This window comes from Paracoccidioides brasiliensis (genome assembly GCF_000150735.1).
Source record: "Paracoccidioides brasiliensis Pb18 unplaced genomic scaffold supercont2.18, whole genome shotgun sequence".
NCBI lineage: Eukaryota > Fungi > Ascomycota > Eurotiomycetes > Onygenales > Ajellomycetaceae > Paracoccidioides > Paracoccidioides brasiliensis.
This window is the reverse complement of record NW_011371375.1, coordinates 201,228-214,836: the sequence shown is the minus strand read 5'-3', so window position 1 is coordinate 214,836 and position 13,609 is coordinate 201,228. Positions and strand designations below refer to the sequence as shown.

The 13,609-nt window shown below is 44.2% G+C and overlaps 4 protein-coding genes across 4 annotated transcripts; 1 reads left to right on the top strand and 3 right to left on the bottom strand.

Moving 5' to 3' along the window:
- Positions 1–227: 227 nt before the first annotated feature.
- PADG_08498 (uncharacterized protein) lies at positions 228–1,762 on the bottom strand (the record flags this gene model as incomplete). The annotated part of the gene is made up of 3 exons (XM_010765488.1): positions 228–985; positions 1,058–1,141; positions 1,216–1,762. 3 exons carry the CDS (start codon positions 1,760–1,762, stop codon positions 228–230), a joined length of 1,389 nt encoding a protein of 462 aa, XP_010763790.1.
- A 1,948-nt stretch (positions 1,763–3,710) lies between these two features.
- PADG_08497 (uncharacterized protein) lies at positions 3,711–7,397 on the bottom strand (the record flags this gene model as incomplete). The annotated part of the gene is made up of 9 exons (XM_010765487.1): positions 3,711–3,760; positions 3,829–3,864; positions 3,988–4,144; positions 4,324–4,355; positions 4,833–4,880; positions 5,004–5,116; positions 5,254–5,341; positions 5,432–7,009; positions 7,319–7,397. 9 exons carry the CDS (start codon positions 7,395–7,397, stop codon positions 3,711–3,713), a joined length of 2,181 nt encoding a protein of 726 aa, XP_010763789.1.
- A 778-nt stretch (positions 7,398–8,175) lies between these two features.
- On the top strand, positions 8,176–8,721 carry PADG_08496 (uncharacterized protein; the record flags this gene model as incomplete). The annotated part of the gene is made up of 2 exons (XM_010765486.1): positions 8,176–8,392; positions 8,477–8,721. 2 exons carry the CDS (start codon positions 8,176–8,178, stop codon positions 8,719–8,721), a joined length of 462 nt encoding a protein of 153 aa, XP_010763788.1.
- A 3,710-nt stretch (positions 8,722–12,431) lies between these two features.
- PADG_08495 (uncharacterized protein) lies at positions 12,432–12,673 on the bottom strand (the record flags this gene model as incomplete). Its single annotated transcript, XM_010765485.1, has 2 exons — positions 12,432–12,517; positions 12,613–12,673. The coding sequence occupies 2 exons, from the start codon at positions 12,671–12,673 to the stop codon at positions 12,432–12,434; spliced, it is 147 nt and encodes a 48-aa protein (XP_010763787.1).
- Between the last annotated feature and the right edge of the window lie 936 nt (positions 12,674–13,609).

Sequence of the window (13,609 nt, the reverse complement as noted above, 5' to 3'; positions counted from 1 at the left end):
TTACGTTAACATGTTTGTACATAACTAACACATAAAAGATGATGATAATTCAATTGGAATGTCAATGCTGAATGCTAATTAAACATGATTGGTATAGGATACGTGTGGGAATAAATCAAAATCGTCGAATAAATATGCGTAACGCGAATCTCACTTAGGATATCAAAAAATCACAAAATAACCCCGTAACGGCGGTATAAAATTCTTCCAATACCCAGCAGCTTATTCTACTTCGGCTTTTTAGGTCCCTTTACTAGGAGAGATTGTCTCACTCTCCGCAATTTAGCCCACCACTCTCTGTCCTGCAGTTGCCGCGATTCACCTTCATCGTCAACGTTCGCTGGCTCCAGGTTAGAAGGGGTACCCTGGCCAGTCGATGGGGCGTCGCATCTCGTTCGTCGACGATGCATCGTCTTGATCGCCTGGTCTACGATTTCCCAGCCACTCTGAGGTTTCCCGCTGGGCCCATGAAAGACAGGTTTCCGGCCTCCACTCTGCGTTTTTGAATTGATCCATGGGCAGTAATCCATATGTTCACTGACAACATCCAGCTTGTCGTACACAGGTATACTCCCGTCTTCCTTTGGCTTATACATCCACAGTCCAAGTCGACGAAAGCAGGCTCTGCAGCTTGCCAAATCAGCACCAGCTTCACCCGACGCATCCCATCCAAAAATTGCAAGTACAAGTGCTGCCGTAGTGATCTTCTCTCTAACCTGAGGTAGTCCTCCGTCTTGATTACCTTGCGCATCGGCGGGCTGTTCGGGTCGAGCTTGGGTAGCATCCCCAGTTTTATCGTGCTGGGTAAAACTTAGAAAAGTAGGCGGTAACATCTTGGCAATATCATCCAAATCTAGTCCATCAGGCTTTGCGATATTTTCCATGGGAGGCAATTTCGATTCAAGGAAGGTAAGATTGACGTAGCGCTTCTGTAAGCTCTTTACAGCGGTCTCTGGGTTCGTAAGTGTTAACCGTTGGATAGTGTCTAAATGCAAAATGGTTAGTATATCTTGAGTTGAATGTCTTTCCTTCCTTCATTTAAAGGTAAAAAACTCACCATCACAACCACTTTTCCGCCATGGACACCGTTCTGCGTGGCCATCTGTTATCCGTTTAGAATATTCCTCCACCAGTCTAGCCTCTATTGTAGGTAGTTCAGTGAAAGTTCACATAGTGGAAAATCTAACGGTGTTTGGGGGACGGGGAAACACGTACGGACTTCCCTCCGCTCTATAAACTTATCATCATCTTCTTCTTCATCCCCATCCACATCCACATCCTCCGGCAGTTTCACAACAACAGAACAGCCACAGCCGCCAACACACTCCACCCTCATAACATCCACGCAAGACCACCCGCGCTTAGCCCATTGAACCTCATTTATAGGCGCTGGCTTTGGAGACCACCGATCAACCCTACGGAACGTTTCAAGCCGCTCGAGAAACCGCTCCCGATCCCAAGGGACGAAGTTTGGCCGATGTTGCGACGGCGATGATGACGGCGACAAATGTCTGGATATATTAGACACGGACTTCCTGACGATCATATTTTGTGAGTCAGGTACGGAGCTCGACGACGCCAGCCGTACCTTTTTGATAGTTGGATACTTTATTTCGGCGGACAATGGAGCTGTTGGCGGGACATTGTCATTTGTTGTCGAAATTGAAGAATCTGCATGGGGAGGTTTCTGAGCGTTGGCACCGGATAACGAATCGAGGACCCTGTGGAATTTGCGCTTCTTCGTAGCCAGTGCATAAGACATTTTGCCGGCGATATCTAATATGAGCTGTTTCAAAAGCCATCAATATCACCACCTTGTTGAGATAGTCATTGTAGACCGCGGAGATTCCAACGTCCAGCCCGTTCTTGTTTTAGCGTCATGTGACTTCGGACCCTGACACTCTTATACGTCAATTCTATGAGAAAAAGGGCTTTCAAGAAGAAAAATCTCTAAAAAAGGAGATTTCATCCCATTATTTGTCAGAATTTGAAGATGTAATTCTCTGTTTCAAAAGAAAAGGGTCATGTTTTTTGAAAGAAAATACTTCATAGAATGATGAAGATAGAAAGGTGACAAGTAGTTCAATCAAATGCTTCATTGATTTCCCTTATTTTGTGCTAGATCTCAAAAGTTAAATTTTGAATTGCAAAATGAGTAAAGAATCTTAATCGGAGGAGAGATGAAATTCCAACCTCAAAACACCTTCAGAGATCTTCTTGACAACTTCAATCCCTAATTCAACATGCATTCAACTGGCCCCAGCTTGCATGAAATTTGTATAATGCAATGCCAAAATGTTATGCTAATGCCAATTCAGTCACATTTATCCTTTGCGTCATATATCAATCATCTTGGTGGACTAACCCTGAGAGCTTCAAGAGACAAGCAACAGGGTTCTGATGGTATGAATTAAACTTCACAACATGTTTAACTTATTGGATGTGCTCTGCTAAATGGGATTTCTCTCAAGTCTCTCTCAATTTTACATCCATGAGCGCTGCTTGCTGCTCTGTTGCAGCTGATTTGCATGTCATCGACAGAGATGGAACCATGTCATTCCAGATATAACTACCCCTCACATTTTTCCCTTGAGGTACTTGAAAATTGCATACTACTGGTTGCAAAACGTTGTCTCTTTAATTTATTTTAAAACTATGGAATAAGGGATAGCTGGGGAAACAAACCGCAGAGGAGTCCATGAAGTCAGTCAGTTGTAGATACGCTAGGCTTTCATCCCATTTCAAATATTTTCCTTCTGCTACTTCTCCCTTTTGTTGCCCCCTCTGTCCCCTTGAAAATCAGAAGCGCAGTGCTTCTTGAAAGTTCATGCGTGCCTTTTCATCCTTTCCATAAGTCTGACTACCCGGATTCATATTCGATCAGGAACACCCTTCTCTACTTCAGAAGATGCGGTTATCTCTCTTCCCTTTCCCAAACAATTCTCACTGAAATGACAAGTATTTCTCGCAATTGCTTCTTACGTATGATAGGCTAAGTATGTAAGGATTAAGATCAGGGACAATATATTTCGAAAGTCAAATCCAAATCTAACGTCCTAATAACCATGACATGCGATCTAGAGTAATGGAAATGTATCAGTTTCTGCGAAATGTGAAGCGTGATTCATATTGAATTTGAGAATGAATCAAAATCATCTAATCTTATAGTCAAAAATAAACTAATAATATCTACATGCTAATGGTTCCTATACACATACACGTCGTGGAATTTCATATCAGGAATAATATATACGTGGCCTATCCGTTTGGCCCTGCATACTTCACTTTTTCTGCGCAGAATTCCTTGGCGTTATCCCTCCCCTTCGTTTATATTTCCTCGGATCTGTTGCAGTCAGCGAGGGGAAACTTGGATAGATGCAAAAAGAGGATATAAGAAATCCTTTCATCAAAAGAAGTAGACTAAATATATGCATATACACACCTTTCCTACTCATCTTCGTCTTATCTCTCGTCCCTTTACCCCCTTCCCAGAACCCACTGCCAGCCTTGCCGATGAGAGTGGAATGACAGATGCCACAGCTCTCAGGACGGTATGTTTGTTCGCGGGAGCAGAATCCGCTACACGGAGAGAAAAGTAGGTAAGTCAATTGAAAACGCCATGCGGAGTGCATCGTACAGGAATTGGTTGATATATATAAATATATATATGGAGATGAAGCACGGAAATTGCAGAAGTTCAGCTTACCATATCATACGGTTGGCGTGCTCGTTTGGATGATCAGAGGCGGCGTCATGACATCTATGAGTGCATGTTAGCTCTATTGTCCTCCGTCCAAGAGTCATTTTCAAAAATAACTTTTCACTTACCTATCGCATGGAAAAACCTTGAGACAACAGGAGAACCTATTGACAACAATTAGCCTTTCAAATCCTAAATGCGTTAAGACCAGAATGGCTGTCTAATTGAGGTGCTGGGGGTTCTAGACGTCAAGGACGTAGCTGCGTAAAGGCATGCTCAGTAGAAACCATGCTGCGCCGGGTAATCATGGGCTTGCATCTTGTACAGAGTAGAATCCGGATGGTTATCCACATACCTAAACCATCGATAACTCTTCCCATAATGGGAACACCGGCCACGACGGGGTAACTCCTGTCCAGCAACAATCCCCAGCTTCTCTTTCGGCTTTAAAAATAACAAAACTCATGTTAGTAACGTGATAGGAGCTTAATACGACCGTGTAAATAGGAGTATGCCAGAAAAGGACATCGACTCCAATTATGGCGGAGATCTGAACACAACTTATCGATGGATTTGAAAAGCCTAAAACGGCATAAGGTGAGTTTTTGAAAAGAACTACCAACCTTTCTCATCCGGGCATGAGTCTGAGAGGTACCTGGTACAAATTGAACGACCAGTTAGCCCAAATGTAGTCCCTCATGAGCATTATGACGCGCATGCCAAGCAAAGGAAGAAGAAAAAAAAGGGGAAATCATGGATATTCAGTCGAATTATGTCGACCCCATGCATGCACCCGAATAAGTTCAAGGCCGTGATCCCGAGGTAGAGCTGAAACCAGGAAAACGAGACAATGTGAACTCTGTAAGTCAAGTCCGGCATCAGATGCAAAATGTACAAATTAGGAAAGAAGTGAATAGTCCAAGCAAAACGTGACACGAAAGAGAATAAACGGGCGGACCTGATATTAGAATATCATTCCAGCTATTCTCGCCAAATGCCGAAAGACGGGTAGTTGTGCAAGGGACAGCCACACTCGCACAAAGATGTTTTTTTTCAGAACCAAGCATACTTTATGCAAAATAAAATCGAGAATGAAAAAGCATTATCTGACAAAGTATAACTGTCAACTTACCTGCTCCAGCGCTCACAAGCAAGAATTTGACCTCGGGAATTTTGAACCCTGTAGAAAAAAGAGGTTTTTGTCAACATTGCTGGTCGCCGTGATATCTGATATCTAGGGAAGACACGGATCTATATCCCATATTGTCGGAAGCCTCTCTTTCTTGCTCGTATATATACATACTCATCTTATGGTGACATTCACGACAGATTGCCGACGCATCATCTCCACGAACTGCAACAATTCCTGGTGCGGGGTAGGTAGTCGAGCATTCGGAGCATGTCGGCATAAAATTACTAAAAATCAAAATAAATGTGAGCAATGGCAAACTCTATTGACGTCCCCAAGATGGCTGTATATATATCGTGACGTGTCGAGCCGCGGCTTGGTTCTTTATTATGTCTAACGGTGGGCTGATACAGTATGTACATACCTAGGAAGCAGTTCAACGACAAGACATCCCTCAAGATCAAGATACCCCGCACGGTTAGAGCTGGGGTGCATTAACTCGCGGCGAAAGCCTAGTAAGTCAAATTCCACGAGTTAACGAAGACTTAGGCAACTCTTCTTAATCGCCACAAGCAGCCTTTTCCCCAAGGTCTTGGACTTACCGATACTAAGATTGTTACCGCACTTCTTGCATGACCCGACCCTTTTTGGAAGAACACTCAACCCATCTTCTCCAATTTTAATGTTTTTAATGTCCACAAACTCCTTGCACCGCTCACACTTGAGCGTTAAATGTAGGGTTTTCAACTCGAGAAGTTCAATTCCCAGGAGCTCCATTGATGGAAATGACAACGCCACATCCCGCCCCGTAGGAGGCGGTGGCATTGGTGGAACACTGACACCACCGCTTTCATCATCATCATCATCTTCTTCATCAGTAGCACTTTCTTCTGGTTCAGAGTAATCAGATTCATCACTATCACTATCAAACTCGTCACCTTGTTTGGGCAATATCCATTCAGGTGGCCTAGGAATGACCTGAATATGGGGCCGATCAGGAACATCTATCGTAGTCCTTGTCTCTGTGAGATGAGATTGGTCCGGAGGCAAAGTCGATGATGACGGCGTTCCTACTTCAGTTTCGTATTTATCATTCAGGGATAAAGATGTAACAGCATCTTCAACTGGCTGTGTTGCTAGAGTATGTAGCATTGTGGACAGATAGTTAATATGCGATGTCAAGCTCGCACCTGGATTACCTATGACATGCTTCTCAAACGATGCCTCCGTTGCTCTGGCTGAGTTGTCATCAATGCCAGGAAACTTGATGTAACAAGGTTCAAGCGGGTATAACAATGGGACAGTCAAGTCAATCTTTTTAACGGACTTGAGAGACGGGGGAAGTAATTGTGGCTTAAGTGGATTAACTGGGATGGTAAAGGAGACACCATCCGCAGATTCTGAAAACAGAGGCACCCTGCCCAGGCGAGAAGTAAGCTGTGTGATCTCTCTCTTTCGACGTTGGCGAGCCTTCTCCTTTTCTTGGATCATTGTTGTCTCTTGATCATTCAGAGAAAAAGATAAGCCCCGTCCTTTGTACGAAGGACCAGGTGGTGCCGGCCCAGCCCTTGGATGCGGTGTAGAGAATACTTTTGTCAGCGATCTGTCCAGGACATTCATCCATGTTAGAAGAGTGTCCGAAATACGAGTCTTGGTAATGTTTTCGAATTCTTGCTGAATAAGCATCTTGTACTTCGCATCTATGTCTTTGTTCAAAATATCTAGGGACGGCGTCCCTTGAGATGGATATCCCAGAGGAACATGCATTGCACATGTCAAGCTGTTCAAGCTAGAAGTGAAATCTGGATCCGACGGATACATCTCAAACATCAGATGCGTTCCCTCTTCATTAGATCGCTCTTCCGGATGAAAACGACGCCTAATTTGGTTTATCTGGAACTCTCTAGGGTTCTCAAGCTGAGCACGCGGGATTGGCCGCTGCACAGGTTGAGACAAGATGTCCGTGGAACGCTGGGGCCGGGAATTGAACGTTTGAGCTGAGGATGTAGTTGATTCATTCTCATTTCTTCCCACGAACGGCATAGTTTCATTACTCTGCTGGGTGCTTGGCCGTGGATCATTGACCTGTACAGAAGATGTTGAGCGTTCTGACGAAGCGGCCACAGGGCCAGCAGATGGCACAACATGAGCATAAGGGCAATCATTGCCAGCCCGACACCCTTGCTGATGTCAGTATTGAAAAGCAAAAGGCGGTGGAGTAAAGAGAAAGTCAAGAGATCAAGAATAAAAGGATGAGGATACGAAAAACCAAAAGGGGGGGGGGGATGGAGAATGTAGACAGTCAAGTAATGTAATTGGATAATACTGTCAACAAGCAGGTATCATGAAATTCCAAAACGATGTATTAGAAAAACGAACTGGGTATTGTAATGAGATATGATAGGGAGGAGGTTACAACAAAGTACAGAGTCAAGTCAATCAATCAATCAACATCAAGAAATCACTCAAGAAGCAAGCAATGGACATACCCTTTCTAGACCCAAAGAACCGGCACCTGGCCGATTTGCGATCTGGGAGACCGCTGGCTGTAGGCGGTCGTGTATCCATCTGGGCGAGATGAGGCTGAACGCTTGCCAACGCAGCGCTCACGGGAGGCGGTTGTCCTATGCTAAAAAAAGAGTACCAAGTGAGCGTGTGACCCAGGTTATGCCGAGATGGGCGACAATGAAAGAGTGCGTCAAACCGCAGGGACCCAACCAGCGCAGAGAGAGCGCCGAGTGACTGAGTGACTGGGTGGGGTGGTAAGAGAGGAAAGAATAAAAAGAGCGCCTAGCTTTGCATTGTATCTGGCTATCAAATGCAAATAAGGGGACGTGTGTTCTCCAAAGACGGTTAAATTTAAGTAAATATTATATAACCTTGGAATGAATGTTGAAAGGGAGGGTGTGTATCAACTCCGGCAGGCTATAGGCGGGAGTATCCATACAGCCACAGCGGCCCGTTTAGATGTCAAAGGACAAGCATGTAACTACAAGCTTGTTGGGGGGGTTTGGTGGGGGAGGGGTCAGAAAATATTGGCAAGGCGGGTAACTAAATAATGACAGGGTAAAGAGATAAGAAAACGCGAAGGGGATGTGCCATCAAAATCGCCAACTCAGATAGCTCTTCTTCGCCATCGGATTTATCCTCATGCTGGCTTTCTTATTCTAGCCGTTGTTTTTGCTCAAATGACCTACCTTGGTGATCGAGATCTGTTTGCTTCGCGCCGAGTGTCTCAACGCAGTACAAGTCGAGGACATGCAGCAGTGGGGATATGCCGTGCAGTAGAGGCCGCCGATCTGCCTTGCAAATGCGACTCTTGCCTAATAATCGACGAACGAGAGTAATGGAAATTCGCACAGACAGCGACGATGCAACTAAAGAGTGGCTGATTATCCAGAGACCAAGATCTCCTCGTGATTTCAGCCCGGATCATCAGTTGCCTATCCTGCAAGCAAAAACAGCCAACATCAAAGGTCAACAACAATGGATAGAGCCCAGTCCAGTAGAAGTCCGCAGCGCCTCCGTGGCCAGGAACCTTCACTCGGTGACTGGAGGGGTCTGTAATTTGTTGGGAGCAAACAAATCAACGAACAGCGGACCTGGGGCGCGTTGGCGGTGGCCCTGCAGACAAGTCCGGTGACTAGCCAGCGGCCGAACAGCGAAGGGCCAACGCAAGAGACAGCGCGGGGGATGCCGGCTGGGGGCTGCTGATGTTGCTGCTGATGATGCTGATGCTGATGGTGATGATGATGATGATGATGATGATGATGCTGCTGCTGTTGCCAGGTGGTCAGGGCCCAGCGGCGAAGAGGCGAAGGGCGAGAAGATGCCCGAGGGTGAGACCAGTCAACCACGTGAACACGCCAAATCCCACGCCCGCCGGCAATGATACCAACTAACTAATTAGTTGATTACCGTGCGCAACCCCGATAGGCGGTAGAAGACCCGGCAGGCTACAGCCCAAGGAGCGGTACAAGCAGAGAGCGCAGCACAGAGAGTATCATTGGAGAGCGTGTCATTCCATTCAACCCCTTATGTGCTAAAGGGGCTTGTTGTCAACGGGTCTTATCTTATGTATGGACACCGCGGTCGATTCAACCTGAGTACTCTATACATTAACTAGTTACCTAGTTACTCCGTAGTTACTCCGTAGTTTCTCCAGATGATTCATTCTTACTCGTATTTCCAGAATACACCACTCGCTCTTCACAGAGTGGGTCTTGTTGTCGGAGAAAGAACAGACAACTCTTGACTGCTTGTAACTATGCGTGGATGACTTCTTTCGTCCCCTTTAGAGAAAACCCCCCCCTTATTTACACCAGCCCGCTCCCAGCGGCTGAAACTCCCTATAAACCTTGTCCCCAGAAATACGGGGAGTTCTCCACGATGTAGCAGAGTCATCATTCCTCCAAATTGTTCCAGAAGAACCAGAAATAACCAACCCCTGCTGCTGTGAAACGAAGCACATTGCTCTATCTTCACAAGCAACGAAACCAACCATCGGCCGTCAGAACAAGGACCCGACCCGACAAAACAAGATTATGACTATCATCAGCAGCCCTTATATATATATATATACTTTCCCTCCTCCCTGCACATATGTCATTCCCCTTCCCTTAAATCGGTGGGGTCCGACAGGCATTGCGGGGAATTACAGAGGTCCAGCACATCAATGCAATGTCTGAGTCATTATTCTTCGAAGCGGTGAAGAAGCCAGAAGAGGAGACCATTAGCTCCCTGCTCTAACATCTTGTTTCTTGTCATCCCCATAGTTAGCCAGTTTGATTGCCATGACCATATACCGAGAATAGAAAAATAACTAGGTCTTGAGAATTGCCCTGGCGATTGTATGTCGAGAAAGAAGCACGTCTCTCAAGGGTTTCCCAGCCCGCGAAGTAGGACAAAACTCATTCAAGGCGGACAGCGGGGCACGGCAGCCGCAGGATGTTTCGATTCCTTGACTCGTATCAATCTGGGTTATCTAGATTAGCGGCAGGATAATAAGATGCAGACCTTTTTTGAGATGTTGTGTTGCAGCGAGCTCTTGATATAGGATTTTTGTTAAAGATACCTGATCGCTGCCAAACAGTAGACGCGGCCGGGTATTGAAAAGCTAAAAACCACAAATAATGAAAAGATAGCTTAGGGAGAGGTTGTTTTGTCCAAGTAAATAACTCCAAGGTAACTCGGTATGTAAAGTTGATTACAGTCCCTGCGTGATACAAGCTTTGTGTTAAAAACAGGTACCTCGCTATACCTCGTCAATATTTTGTAACTTTCAAGAGCCGGAGTCACTTCATAACCACGGAGTAGTTATATAAGAGTAGTGCATAGTTAAATGTCGACGCCAATTTGCCCTTTGCACTTCTTCTCCATTTCCCATAGGGCAAGTATTAACTATAGGTAGTTAACAACTTGTTTTGTTGTTTCATCTGGATATACATCAACAGCTTCTAGAAAGAACATCTTATACCAAGCTGTCATCCTACAAAGCTATGTTTCCAATCGCATCTCTAAACCCTCTTTTAACCATGTTCTCCGTACCACGACAGAAAGGACGATGACCAAAACAGAAAATGGCACCCCTCACCGCCGATTTAACCAAATAGCTTTCAACGGCTCTTCCCTGTGCTTGAATGCGAATACGTTTTTGGAAGAGATAAGGTATAACGCCTCACTCTCAACCAACAGCGTTAAAGGGAGCTAGCTCTATGAACTGTACGTAACCGACGAGTAATATCGTAAGTAAAAATGCAGTTACATCCTGGTTAGTTATCATCTATTTTTATACATTTGAATCCGACATATATTAATTCATGTATAGTCAGAGTTAACCCTTTCTCAGAACGTGAATTCTCAGACTAACCTGCTAGTTTGGTGCCCTACTTCAACCCCATGAAGTATACCTTCGTATAGTTTACCAGTTCTACCTATTGTGTATGAGTAACCGAATCTACCAAGTTTCTATGCTAATAGAGCAGTATGATGATTGCGCGTCTCGCCAATTTTCATGCATTGCCAAAGGCTATAGCAGATGACATATGAATCTAGCTAGGTAAGAATTGGCAGATGATTGATGTCCTTGAGATGAAAACCTGAAGTCTCAACTGACACTTGGGATCTCGAAGCTTCCCCACATGAAAGTAACTCTAAATATAAGTACTTATTAACACGTTCACAGACAAGAGAAAGGAGCAAGTTCAGTGAGAGAAGCATACCTCCCACTGCACAAAAATCTTATGCTCTTCAAATCAAGATCAGAGATAGTAACCCAAGTTTATCAACCTAGAATTTCATAAGCAATTGAGTGGTACTATGTCAATCATACGTATGGAAGGCGTAAAATCATGACATCACTTGGTCTCAAAATGTCTTCAATTCTGACAACTTCTCAGAACACTACTCTACTCTCGAGATATTCTCTTATATTATTATTATTATTATTATTATTATTATTATTATTATTATTATTATTGTGACGATCCCAAAAGCGGTGGAGAGCTTGATAGAAAACTCTGTCTCCGCTGTAGTTAATGTTAAGTAAACCCCCGTGAACAACCTCAACCTTGAAAGGAGGGGAAAATATGTCACATGAAATCCGAGCTGCCTCAGGGTAGCAGATCACTCCGCTTTTTGAGTTTTTTCGAGATACGTCAAAATATTCAAGCGGAAACGGGGGATAAAACTCTAAAAATTTTCCTCTTCAGATGATCAACCAGAAACGGAAGAAATCAACAAACGCAATGGAATGCAAAAGATGCAAAAGAAGCAAAAAATATTAAGGAATAATAGAAGAACTCACCATCACCAAACACACTACACCATCCTTCATAACCGCCAACTGGCAACGCCACATAAGCCCCAACCCCTCATCAAACCGAATAATTTGAAAAGATGCCAACAAGGATACCACATGGCGTTTTCGGTCGTTTGGGGGTCTAGATTCAACAAGCCGACTTTTCTTTTTCCTATCCTTTTACAGAGTAGTTAGCTAGCCAAGGAGCTTGAAAATATGTTGAAATATGGTTCCTTTCCCCCCCCCTTTTGTTCTTTGCCATCGGTCGAGAAATCCAACCATATAGCATGAGTAAAATGCAGGGCACACACCACATCCGTTCCCAGGTACCGAAGGGCGCTTTGTGGCGGGCATCATCATTCCATTAAAATCAGAAGCAAACCGTGAAAAGTTTCCGTGATTCTTTTTTATTTTTTCAAGACATCTCGGCACTCCGTATCTGAGACGGAGTTAGAGATATTGAGGAAGGGATGATGTGTTTCATATAGGCATGGGACATTTGAGGTATAGGTAGGGGATTGAAGATCTGGAACTGAGCAGGCAAAACAACGGTTTCATCAATAGCGGGCAGCTGGCAAACCACCAAAATAAAGTAACTAGGCTGCATCAAATAACGGATAATGCACTTTATGGCTAATGGAAGTTCTTGACTGACCAACAGAATTCTTACTTTGCAACACCTTAGTTGGATCAAAAGGTTGAGAGAAAATTTATCAAGCTGAATTTGCTCAACCAGTTCTCATGTTCATATCTATTTAAGCGAATTACTAACCACAAAGAAGTGATCCCCCTTGGCAACTGGCCTAACGAAGGCGATCATACCTAAGGTTAAGTCGGGCTAAGGCAGCCACCGCATCATCACGACTCAATTGCCGAGAATCTAATGTATCTGTTTTTCATTATTGAGAAGTCGACTAAAGATAGTATCAGGGATAGTAGAGGGGTAACTCGAGGAGATTGTATACCTCGTAAATACCAACGTACCCTGATATCGAGGTACCGAGGGAGGTTTACACAGGGACTCCTTAGACCTAGTTGATAACATCGTTATCCTGTTCCTAGGCGAGGAATGAAATCCAGCCTTCTGTCTCACGTTGAGCTATATCGTTTCCGGGGGTGCGCTAATACCTATCAAGGAATCTACATTTTTTGTGCAAGTAGCCAATACCTGTGGAATTCATACTGTTTCTTGTATTTCGTATTAGCATTTTCAGGCAATTCCTTTCAAAAAACTGCACGTCTATGAAAGGATGTAATGAATCTTTCACTCATCTTCTATCTGTTATCTCTACTTGTAATCTATATTAGCTTATTAGCTACAGTACCAGCAGAGAACACCCCCAACCCCCATGTACTGTGCATCAAACAGCCCTCTATACTGGATCTCACGCCTGTGGTTATTCCTTTCGTATCCAGAGGGGAATAGCCTTATCTATTCCCTTCTCTGCCGTGTGGTAAAGAAATGCATCACCATACATATTTCCCATATGCACCTACAGAATATCTGATGCATTTTTAAACATAATTTCATCGTGATAGTGACAATAATACCGAATAAAATACGCCTGACCAACACTGAAGCAACCCTCTCTCTCACTTGCAACTCTCTGCGAAATCAGATCGAGTTTTTACACTTAACTGGCCAAACTTAGTCGGGACAGCCAACAAGAGAAGCAAACAATAGCCGAAAGGCCGACACAAGAAATGAAGAACACAAGATGCAAATACGTTGAATCTGTGTAGCACACTGGAACCCCTTTTTCCCCTCATTTGTCATCTTGTGTCTCGTTCTGCCGTCTAGAATCTGCGTTTCACCATCTGACGATATATCCTGGTTTTCGTAGGACAAGATCTCGTATTGATGATGAAAGGTTGGCAGAAACAGGGGTAAGAATTTTAATACGAAGGCCATGTGAAAGTAGTTTTTTCAATTGAAGAGAAAAGAGGAGCTGAAAAGCTGTTTATCTTGTTTGATAACCTT